The sequence below is a fragment of the Microtus pennsylvanicus genome, chromosome 6 (assembly GCF_037038515.1).
Source record: "Microtus pennsylvanicus isolate mMicPen1 chromosome 6, mMicPen1.hap1, whole genome shotgun sequence".
NCBI lineage: Eukaryota > Metazoa > Chordata > Mammalia > Rodentia > Cricetidae > Microtus > Microtus pennsylvanicus.
Window position 1 is genome coordinate 31,141,975 of NC_134584.1, and position 12,774 is coordinate 31,154,748.

The 12,774-nt window shown below is 39.1% G+C and overlaps 1 protein-coding gene across 1 annotated transcript in view; it reads right to left on the reverse strand.

The window, feature by feature from the left end:
• Ttc33 (tetratricopeptide repeat domain 33) overlaps nucleotides 1-12,774 on the reverse strand; it is a 39,353-nt gene that overhangs the window by 5,407 nt on the left and 21,172 nt on the right. The window contains exon 3 of the mRNA XM_075975957.1: nucleotides 1,469-1,550. Coding sequence (XP_075832072.1) covers nucleotides 1,469-1,550 — 82 coding nt within the window. The remainder of the gene's footprint in view (nucleotides 1-1,468; nucleotides 1,551-12,774) is intronic.

Sequence of the window (12,774 nt, forward strand, 5' to 3'; positions counted from 1 at the left end):
TTCTAGTCACTATTCTCTGTCCCCTCCCTCCTCCTCCTCACTCCCACTCCCTCTCTACTCCCTCCTCCCCCTTCTCCTGCATGAACAGCTTCTATTTAAGGAAGGTTTGTCACCAGGCTTCTTTTCTTCCTTGTCTTCAGCCTTATAATCACTGACTTCTTCACCATACTCTTCCACAAAGAGAGCAACAGGCTAGTCAATAAACTGAGAATGCTTCTTCATAATCTCTTTTATTACTCTTTCCTCTGAGAACTCAGTTTGGTCTTCTTTCAGAGATAGGCTAGTCTTTGGTCCAAGGCTCACTAGTCCCCTGTGACCGACGCTAAACTCCTTTGGTCCAATCCCTCCAGCTGTTGGACACAGCCCTTATCAATGGGCTTTATCAGCTGCCACAGTTCTAAACCAGTTCTCTAAGCTTTTGAAGATGTTTCACCAAGGCCATACTGTGAATGATCCCTCTGCTAAAGATTCCCAGGCATGCTGCTCACCATTACATGCTTGGTGACCATAATCCCTTTCTGAGCAATGAAATACACAGTAAAAACAAAAACCAAACTGGCCAATCACAAAAGTATCTGCACCAGCCTGCAGAGCACCCATAAAGGCTTTCACAAATGTACTTTTGGCAACCTTACCAAAGTAGCTGATCAAGTCAACACTGGTCATTCTAATTCCAGTATCTGCAATAGTGAGAGTTTGATCCTGTTTGTTAGGAATAAGAATTGACAAGGAACTCCTTCCCATAGTCTTGTTACCGGGATCTGATATGCCCTCACATTTGATTTATACAAAGCATCTGATAAATCTGAAATGAATGCTCCAAAAAAGATCTGTTTCATTAGAAATCATTGATAATCAAGTGACATTAGATGGGCAATTTGTACATGAAAGGCAGTTTCAACCTCTGCTCCTCCATTGGTCAGGCTTAGGTCTGGATTTCCTCAAACATCTTCACTGAGTGACTAGTACACACTCCACTAGGAGTAGCTCTAGGTATGCTGGAGCAGCAGATCCATACATTCAAATACATATATAGATATGTGTGTGCATATACATACACACATATACACACATGTATATCTGTATGTGTGTGTATGTATATATATACATATACATACATACATACATACATACATACATATTCCAAATACAATGCATCCTCATTTTGAAGAAAAATTAGCTACTGGTAGACAATTAATTTACAACCCAAGTAGAAACTTGTCATCTATTTTAAAAATGTACTAATAATTTTATCCATGTTATATCTTCTCAAAGCTAGGTTGAAATAACAGTTGACCTCATTGCAAAAGCAAATGCATTTCTAACTTTATATACAATACAACATTTTAAATATTTTTAAAAATAAATTGTGTTGAGAGAAATGAGAGCAGACATATTTGTTCAGCACTGCTCACCAAACAAACACAGCCTAATTATATAGAAAAATCAAATTCCTTTTGGTTGGTACCTGTGATTTCATCTCATAAAGGGTGGCATCATCTGGGGTCAGCTGCAGTGCTTCGTCCCACTTCTGGATTGCCTCCTGGTACCTGTAATTGTTAATGTTGCATTAATATCACTTTGATTCGTTTTGTTTTTCAAGACAGGGTTTCTCTGTAGCTTTGGGGCCTGTCCTGGAACTCGCTCTTGAGATCAAGCTGGTCTCAAAATCACAGAGATCCGCCTCTGCCTCCAGAGTGCTGGGATTAAAGCTGTGCACCACCACCACCCAAATTTTTTTAATTTTAACTAAATCTTTGAGAGTACATGTTAATTTGAAAACTGAGGACTTGAAAATAATTACTAAGAAAATTTCCTATTTAGAAATTGATAATAATACTGTTTTAAAAAAAAACCTTAGGCAAATTAAAGAAATGAAGGGAAAAAGCAACAAGAGAAAAGGACAGAATATAAATAAGAGATCTTACAAATCTCTTTCTAAGATTTTGGAGCTCAGGCTAGCAAGATGGCTCAGAGGGGTAAAGCCTAACCCCTAAGTTCAATCCCTGTATTCCACAGAGAGGTTAAAAAAAACTAACTCTACGAACTTGTCCTCTGACCTACACACACACCATAACAGGTATAAACACATAATTAATAGTAATAATAAAAATACATTTTAAAAGAGCTTTGTGAGCTGAGAAATCGCTACCAAAATGTCTTTTTTTATTTAACTTCACTGATGGGATCTGTACTCTAACAAACTTGTTTTATTTTTTTTTTTTTTTTTTTTTTTTTTGGTTTTTCGAGACAGGGTTTCTCTGTGGCTTTGGAGCCTGTCCTGGAACTAGCTCTGTAGACCAGGCTGGTCTCGAACTCACAGAGATCCACCTGCCTCTGCCTCCCGAGTGCTGGGATTAAAGGCGTGCGCCACCATCGCCCGGCCAAACTTGTTTTAAATATTTGCAACCATGCCTAAGTTCTCCTACAGAAATCTACTTGGTAGAGATGTCAGTCTGTCCTGGCTAGTTTTATGACAATTTGACACATCTGAATTCATCTGAGAGGAAGGAACCTCAACTGAGCAAATGCCTCCATATAACTGAATTGTAGGTAGGCAAGCCTGTAGGGCATTTCTTAATTAATGGTTGTTGGGGGAGGACCAAGAGCATTGTGGGTGAGGCCACGTCTGGGGTGGTAGTCCTGGGTTCTGTAAGAAAGCAGGCTGAGCAAGCCAGTAAGCAGCACACCTGCATGGCCTCTGCATCAGATCCTGCCTCCAAGTTCTGTCTTGTTTGAGTTCCTGCCCTGAAGCAGTGATGTGGAAATGTATGCAAAATAAACCTTTTCCTCCCCAAATTGCTTTTGTCATGGAAAGGACAACTGTCTATTTTTGTTCATAAGTATACATATATGGCAAGCTTAAGAGATTGGGAAATGCACCTAAAATAATATGCAGATGACCGGCTTCTAGTGTGCTGCGGTTTGAATGTGTTGTGTCCCTTAAAGGTGTCTATGTGAACACTTAGTCCAGATGGCTGCACTAACTAAAGTTGTGGAACCTTTAAGAAACAGATCACTAGGGGCTGACCCAAAACAGAGTACACAGCCCTTTATCCTCTTCCACCAGGACGTGAGACATGAGGAGTCCAGCTGCACACTCCTGCCAGTGTGGCGCTACCTTCCTGCTCCCTAGGCAATGCTGCTGAGCACTATTCCTATTCCAACCACCTGCACCTGTCTGCAGCCCAGGGCTGTCAATCACTGACAATGTATGCCACAGTCAGGATTATCATGCACTAAATTCTCTTACCTCATTTCTTGCTACTTGTTTTCCAGACCCTTCATTTCCTCATATGTGTTCTGTATGTACAATACTCAGTGATAACTGTTACTGATTGGATGGATGGATGGATGGATGGATGGATGGATGGATGAATGGATGGATGGAGAGATGTATGCAAGTGTCGATGTGTGTGGAGGTCATAGGAAGGTATCCTTCTTTATTACTCCTGCCTTCTTCATTTGAGCTAGGTCCTTTCTGAGCCTGAAACATTCCATTTCTGTCACATTAGCTGGCCAGGGAGCTTCTGGGATCCACTATCTCCCAGCCAACAATGCTGGGGTTCCAGGTACACATTGTCATGTCCAGTCTTAAGTGAGTGCTGGAGATCTGGACTGGGTCCTCATGTGTATTCAGTAAGCATTCTTCCAGACTCAGTCACCTCCCCATCTAACCCACATAGTGTTATTGCTATTTTAGAGTGCTTCAGAGAACAAGCTTACTGTAAGAGATCACTGTACATTACACCCAAAGCAAAACTGCACACTCTTCATTATCACTGAGTCTCTTGACTTTATCAAAAGCCACATCAAGAGACTGGCCTAAACCACTCAGGTTTTTTATTTTTATTCTAATTATTTTTATTTACATGCATAATTACACTGGCCTGAAATATATTTCTCATTTTCACATTATACTACTTGGAAAAGACAAGTGATTAGTTAATTATAAATTATACACTACCAAAGGTGAACAGTCTCTGAGCACTGACCACGATGCCAGTTACTTCACACGCATTATTTTACTTGACCCTCACCAGAACCCCAGGTGGCATTAATTATTATCTCCATTTTATAAATAAGAAAGCTGAAGATTAAAAGGGAAGCTAATTTGCCAAAGGCAGATAACACTGCAGCTACAAGGGAGAAGCAGGATGGGAAGGCAACAATTGTAACATCAAAGCCAAATGCTAAGCCACACTTGATCCTACTTCCTCACTAGTACTCTGCTATGGCAAACAAAAGTGAGTAAACAGGCTTCCCAGTGAGATAGGAAAGGACTGATGGAGGGGGAGACAGGTAAAGCTCATCAACTCTACCGACTGTAAGGCGGATTTAAGATGCAGTCCCGGGGTCAAGTGAGCCAGCAGCATCACTTGCACAGTGTGTACGGGAAGCAAGGAAAGCTGAGAATAAAATCTAAGTTTGGTATGGTAACACATGCCTGTAATCCCTGCACTCAGAAGGCAGGGACAGGGGGATCGCTCCAATTTCCAGGCCACTGTGTGTTACATAGTAATCTCCAGGCAACCAGGTATACATTGAAAAACCTTGTCTTACAAAAACAAAACATATCTCACTAGGCATCCTTTTTGAGTAGCCTTTAAGTTTTTCTAAGTATACTCTACTGTGTACACACAATTAAGCTCTTGTTTGAAATGTATCTATGTAATGTTCTGGACTACTCAGAGAAATCACGAGGAGACATTGATGGAGATTTTGTATGTTGTGTGAAGGACTAGGGGACAAACAAGACACTAAAATGATACAGGAAAAGGAATTCCTTTATGTGCGGGGCTAAATTTAAAGGGAAACTATAAAAAATGTTGGAGATTTAACCATGTTAATTCTGGTTGATTTTCGTCATTAAAAAGCCTGGTGATTCTTCACTGCAGAATAGTTAGTTATGTTAATAATGAGACTGTGTTCTTTAAAGGTGAAAGAAGGATTAAGGTCCTATATAAAAGTTAATAATTAATCATCATATTGTAGCCCTCTGAGTTACAGGGTTCTATATGATTGGCCTCCTATGAAATGACAAGGCTAAAGCTCTTAGCTATTCAGACTTTCACAGAGAAATTCAAACATGTTTATTAAAAAATTCAACATCTATGGCCGGTTAATGAAAATTACAGTCTAACTGGTACTATAATGGTTAATAATAGGACAAGAAGCTAATATTATGAGTTTATATTAATTCTGAGGGTATAAAAAATATACAGGCCTGAGGACATCAATACAGGTCGTAAGGGTCTGTCTGAGGCATAAAAGTTTGGATTATATAGGTCTGAGAGGATATTCTGAAAAATATAAATACAATTTATAAGAAATAATGGCTTAAGATGTATTTAGAAATTATTTCCCCTTCCACAGTATTATTATAATAGGACTTCAAAATGTTCAGCAAACTGATAGAACAATGACTGCTTACTGTTTGGGTCACAAGCTCAAGACTTTAAATTTCTTTTCATTGTCTTCTAAATACAGGCTTATATGCTGTTTAACCCAAATCTACAGTTTTTGCTAGGACTCAAGGATGTGAGTCACTCCTACTGTTTTATTGATACCTGTTACCTGCTTTTTCTACAATATGGACTTCAGTACAGATTGATAATGCTAATATATCTAAAACTTGTATTTTTTATAAAATGGAGATTCATATAAACTTCAGAAAATTGAGAAAATTATAAAACTTGGATCTACTTCTCATGAGTTAAAAGAATTATGGTATTTTTTATCTCTCCTGGTCTTGGACTCTTCCCCTTCCTTAATTATTGAGACTGTGAGTTCATAACTTTAACTTCTGTTCCCAGTTTGTATCTGTCTCACCAGGTTCCCACTTGGGGGACAAACAAATCCAAGCATCAACTGCTGATAACAACCTGCTCCAAATGACTTTGAGTCCTGAACTCTCTGAAACCTGATGTGGACCAGTCCAGCCAATGTGATTGCTGTCTGTTTGGCTTGTCAGTGAACCAGATGCTTCTAAGTTCCCTCATTGCCTTTGACTAACACTGTAGACTTCCAGGGCCCTGAGAGCAATGTCCTAAGGTCAGCAGGAAGTAATTACAGAAATAAATACGTTGTCCCTGTTCCCTCCCTGGAATGTTAGATGAAAAGAAAATTTCTCTGTCAGTCATCACAGGGATTTTGGTCAATTATGCCTTTAATAAATGATAACTCCTGTCTGGGTACCATTAAGTTAATGATGCTAAAACCTCAATTTCAGCCTCTGGAACAAACTCATCTCAGAGATTTTAGATGACACACTATGCAAAAGCAGAAATCCTAAAGGGGCATATGGGAGTCTTAAGACTCAATTAAAAATATAATTAAAAAGGGGGAGTTAGGGCTATACCCACAGTCATCATATGTGTATTTTATTTTAAAATTTTAAATATTTAAAATGTAAATGTCTGTGAGCAATCTGCCATGAATAGATTTTGGCATGAAAGCACCACCACATAATTTACCCAGGTCTAATGCGTAAATTAATGGTGTAAATCCATCTACTGGTTTATGAAAGGATCCCGACAATGTTTTGGTATAGGGAAAGAGCATGTTTGTGTATTTTCACAGGATAAAATTGAAGCTCAAGGCCGGGCGATGGTGGCGCACGCCTTTAATCCCAGCACTTGGGAGGCAGAGGCAGGCGGATCTCTGTGACTTCGAGTCCAGCCTGGTCTACAGAGCTAATTCCAGGACAGGCTCCAAAGCCACAGAAAAACCCTGTCTCGAAAAACAAAAAACAAAAAAACAAAAAAAAATTGAAGCTTAATTGATATGGTGTGTGGAACCAAAAAATACTGATCCTGATGTTGCTGATAATAATCCAGAAAAGCCAGAGTGAGACCTACTGGGCCTTTGTCCCTGATCCACCCAGTTTACACCCTGCTGTTTGGAAGGAAAGGAGACTGTGTTGGCAATGATAACACAACTTTTAGATTGACCTGCCACACAAGAGTTCCAGATTACTTGAAAATTTTATGTTGGGTATGGCAAAGGAATTCCTGTATGTTTTGCAAAGAATGCTGCTTTAGAGAGATGGCCTTGGAGTGCTTCCAAACTAATAATGGGACATGATAAACAATGTACATATTATACCAAGTTATTACTTCCTCAAGGTAATTGGGTAAATGGTACTTCACCCCCTCAACGATTTCCTCCACACACAAAGGAACTGCGAGAGTCTAACAGGACTCTGTTGTGGAGACAATGTACTAGTATTATCCCATTAAAGGACATCTCAGTACACTCTTGACTGGTCTGGAAATTAAGATTGTAGTGACTCTTATCCTTTATCTGTAGCAGAATCTTGGAACCGAGAACTGTCAGGTAGAATCTGGTATTCCAATACAAAATTTTACAGACTTATGTTTGGAAACTTGCTGCTGCCATGGGAACAGTGGCAGGACAATCCAGTTCCACAAAATCTGTTTGCCCCCCCCCCCAAAGGAACTGTTTTGGCTTATGTCAAAAGCTTTATGTTCTTTTAGTGGAAGAGATAAAAATCTCCATAAATGGTATTGTATTTAATGTTATCATGCCCTGATTGTATTTTGACTAATTGTATTTCTCAAGTGGAGTGGATGACCGTGTATTGGTTTAAAACAACCTTCTTTTTTTTTTGTTTTTTTTGTTTTGTTTTGTTTTGTTTTTGTTTTGTTTTTTTTTGAGACAGGGTTTCTCTGTGGTTTTGGAGCCTGTCCTGGAACTAGCTCTTGTAGACCAGGCTGGTCTCGAACTCACAGAGATCCGCCTGCCTCTGCCTCCCGAGTGCTGGGATTAAAGGCGTGCGCCACCACCGCCCGGCTTAAAACAACCTTCTTTTGTAATGTTGCCTGTGCATGTAAATGATCCATGGTTTGATGACAACGGGTTACAAGTAATTGAAGAAATTAAGAAAGCTTTAGGTAGACAGAAACGTGCTGTTGGATTAGTTGTAGCAGGAATTTCTGCTCTTGTTGTTATGCTAACTACGACTGCAGTTGCTTCAGTGGCTTTGTCTCATCTATTCAATTTGTTAATCAATTATCTAAGAACGTTTCTATGACATTGGAGACACAAGAAGACACAGATGTAAAAATGGAATATAAGCTGAATGCCTCCACCACCGCTCCCCAGAAAGGGTAAGGTCTCCCTGGGGGAATCAACAAAGTCTGACATACCAAGTTGAGGCAGGACCAAGTCCCTCCCCGCTATACCAAGGTTGAGAAAGGTATCCCATGAACTGACTTTTTGGAAGGCTTTTAAGACAGGAACTTACTACATACCAGGCTGGCCACAAACTCACACAGGCCTTCCTCTGCCTCCTGAGTACTGAGATTGCAGGCGTGTACCACCAAGTCCAGCTCCTTCATAGCTTTTAACACAACTACCTGAACACTATGTTTAATTTTAGGTGTAAGGCTACTCAAACTTTAGGAGTTCCTTTCTAATAATGTGAAAATAGTACAGCCATCTTACCGCTCATTACTCAAACTTCTTCATTCACCTCAGTTTTATCCTTTGTAAATATCATATTTACTATGTTTTCTTTTTTCTTGATAATTCCTTCCATGTACACAATGACATATGATCATATCCTCTCCCTTTGCCCTCGTCCAGCACTCCTCACCCCTTAACAACCCCCCTCCTGATTTTTTTCCTCTACTTCCTCTTCTTCATAATCCATTAAGTCCAATCAGGGCTGCCCATATGAGCATGGATGTGGGGCTGTACAGAAGGATGAGCAATCTATCAGTTCTAACCCAAGTTTATGAAGTGTCATCACAATTCTGGTTATTTTCTACTAGCTCTACCTTTACCAACAATAAATCACAAATCTGGATTTTTAACGTATTGCACTTCTCATACGCATATGAAACATTTCTTCGTGTCTTTAGATCACAAAATGATTCCCTATAGCAAGCATACTAGAGTGTATATAAACATATATAGTACTTTTATTGATAGATATAAAAAACTGGATTTAACCACTCATTTTTTCAAGGCAAGGTGACCACAAGTTTTTCCACCCAGGCCATAGCTGACTGGAACAAAGGAAAATAGGCAATCCAAATAAACCAATCCAAGGTCTAGTTGACTATGTATAATTTCTATGGCCTGGCCCAACTGACATAAACCTATCAGATTCTTTGTGGAATCTGAAAATAGGAAACTGGAGAGTGAAAACTCTGGGAGGAGCAAACTGAAAAAACAGGGAAATTGAGCAGCAGTAGGGCACAGCAGAGAAACTCAAGAGAAAGTCAATAATTCTCAACTTTATTGAGAATAAATGCCTGTGGTGCTCTGAATAAAAATGGCCCAAAAAGGCTCATATATTTGGATGCTTAGTCACCAGAGAGTGGTACTATTTGAAAAGATTAGAAGGATTAGGAAGACTTGTGCTTTCTCTCTCACAGAATGTAGCTCTCAGCTACTTCTCTAGCACCCATTTGCATGTTACCATACTCCCTGACATGATGAAACTCTGATACTGCAAGTAAGTCCCCAATTAAATGCTTTCTCTTATTAGAGCTGTGCTGTGAGAAGTCCTTCTGTCTATGTGTTGCTGTTATTGGTTAATGAATAAAGAAACTGTTTTGACCTGTGATAGGGTAGAATAGAGCTAGGCGGAGAAAATTAAACTGAAGGCTGGGAGAAAGAAGGCAGAGTCAGAAGAAGCCATGTAGCTGACACTGGGGACAGACGTACCAGAAACTTGCTGGTAAGCCACAGCCACATGGCATTACACAGATGAACAGAAATGGGTTAATTTAAGATACAAGAGTAAACCAAAAATACACTTAAGTTATTGGCCAAACATTATTGCAAATCATATAGTTTCTGTGTGACTATTTCAAGGTCTGGGCAGCTGGGAACGAACAAGAGGCTTCTGCCAACAGAGTTGCATTGGTCATAGCATCTCATCAAATCAATAGAACAGTGACTGAGACAACGTCCAAATCCTTAACAAGGCTTACAAAGCCTGACGACCTTTTCTGTCTCTGACCTGACCCCTTTCCATGATACACTTCAATTATACTTTGGTCATACTCTGCTATTCCTCAGGTACATCAGGCAAACATCTGCTGTTAGGGCATTTTTAATGTTGTTTCCCCTGCCAGGACTTTTCTTTCCCTGAATAACTATACTACGAATACTCTAGACTTTTTCTTTGATTCCAACATATCGCAAGACACCCTTGCCTATATAGCCTAGATATTATTGACTAGCTAGTTCAACAAACTCAGGTCTCAGTCGCCTCTCTGCCAAAAACATTACTTCTCTAACTTCTGACCAAATCAATTTTCAGAATTCTTTGTTTCTAACAAAGCATTGGTGAATCCTGCTAAGAACATCATCAGGACAGATTGATGTGGCCTCACATTCACAACGTCAATCAAATGTATACTCAACACACATTAGGCTGCGCACACAGCAATGAAGGAGACAAAATGTCTACTTTGATAGAGCTTACACTCCAATACAAAAAACAGACATCAAATGAGTAATTGAATAAATATGACTGCTATAAAAAAGATATAGACAATTAGAAGACTAAAAGTAACCCACACTGTCTCAGTAGTTTAAAGAGGCTTGCCTGAAATGGTATTATTTGGGTCATTGCTGAAAGACAGAAATTAGTTGGCCATATGAAAATCTGAAAAAATTCTAAAGAGAGAATGCAAGAGCAGACAGGAGTATTTGTGAATGTGTTTGATATTATTTGGGAGAGGAGGATGAAATTCAGCCTGGTTTAAGCACAGTGGTAAAGAGATAAAGAGATAAAAAAACATGCAGGGTCCTGAAATTTAAAAATAACACTTAAATTATATTTAGTCTTAGTGTTGATACTGATATTAATACTTTCATACAATTACAGGCACACTATAAAATTCAGACAATTATGTTAACCCACTAAGAATCCTTTTTAGCATAGTAAGAAATAGAAGTTTCAGATGCTTAGATTTTAAGTTAAGACTAGCATCATTAATTTCTCATTAACAAAGTAATTTCTAGAGCTGGGAGACAGCTTGTTTGGTAACGTGCCATCCTCACAGCCCACAGACCTCCTGGCTCTCTCGAGACACTACTCTGCTCCCTTGCTTTGATGCTCTTCTCACCTGCAAACCTTCGCAAGCATTCTTCACTCAGCCCTAACCCTGCTCCTCTATTTAATATCTTGTCTTTATATGATCCAATAAACCTGCTTAAATAATATAGCACTCAGGAACTACATCTTTTGGTGAATGTAAATAGACATAAATCAACAAAAAGCATAAAACTCTGGAAAATGGTGCTAAATACCACAAAGAGGATACCAAATACCAGAGTAACAACTGGAGCAATGGTAGACCATAGCCTTCTTTGACCTCAGCTGAGAATATACTTATCAGAAGACTCCCTGTTTTTGTCTCTCTATGCTTATCCACTAGTAAAGATGGACCACAGATAAAATTCATTTTAGTGGAAGGGAGTGGGATGAATAGGGGGAGTGGAGAGTAGAAGTAATGAATGGAAATGATACATTACATAATATGTGAATTTCAAAAGCAAATTTAAAATACTGTTTAAAAATAATAAAATACATGTTAGTAAGCAGGTAAATTTAAAACACAGATAAGACAGTCACATATAGGAGACAGGAAACTGGACCATAGACAGTGCATCAGAGGTCTCGATGGTCCTACTAGGCAAAGGAAAGGTATAAATATGTCTTAAAATAAATCCTAAACTGTTCTGAGTTTCAGCTCATATCTCATACTGAAATTATACAGTTAGAGGGGATTAATCATAAGTCCACTTCCAGTAATTAGGCTGCTTATTTACACAAATGGGTAAATATGCCCTCAGTAGTTTCTAATTAAGTATGGGCAGAACCAAGTCATCTACGGCAGATTAACCGTGAGAAGAGCAGAAAGAGCTGACGTGGCATGAGGGTGGGACACAACACTGCATGAAGGCCATTCCTCAAAGCAATGGCAGTTTCTACCTAGTGCAAGAAACTTGAGTTTTACCACACTAGCCGTAACCACACAGTCCTATTAGTCTTTACATACCTACGAGAGATGGCTTTTCTGAGCATGTGAGAAGTCAGTTTCAATCTTCCAAGTTTGAGTTCTGATAATGGAACAATTAAATTATTTACTGCCCACATTCACTTCCCACATAAATGTCAGGAAAACCAAGTCAGCAGAAATTAGTACCAATATCACAGAATAATTTTGACCAAATAAAGGAAGAAAATAAACTATATGATCATAGCAAGCTGTCTTGTCTTCTTTTAATGATAAGACCACAAAGTATGCAAAGTATGCAAAGGGAAAAGCATAAATGGAATTCATTCCCTCCCCAGAGTAAATCCAATCCCTTTCTCCTTAGAAAAGCCCCTTATCAAATTTATTCTAGGAACATGCCAGGAAGGGGGCTCTGCAATAAAGGTACTTTCCCCAAACCTAATGACCTGAGTTTGATTTCCAATACCTTCATGGGGAAAAGAAAGAACCAAGTCCCACAAGTTGCCTTCTGACCTCCACATGTGAACAATGGCACATGTCTACTATGCACATGTCATACTGAATGGTTATCAAAATTACTCTGGTAAATACTGCTTATAGCACTATGGAAACTTCTCTATAGATTAATTTGAAAATCTGAATTTGTTTCTGTGTTTGTTCTATGCATTGAATATCTCTTGGAAGGGGAAATAGAAACAATCTCCTGTGTAAACTTGGAGTAGGGGCAGGCAGATGAAGGGATGGGAACTTGAGAAAGTGGGTTGTGGGG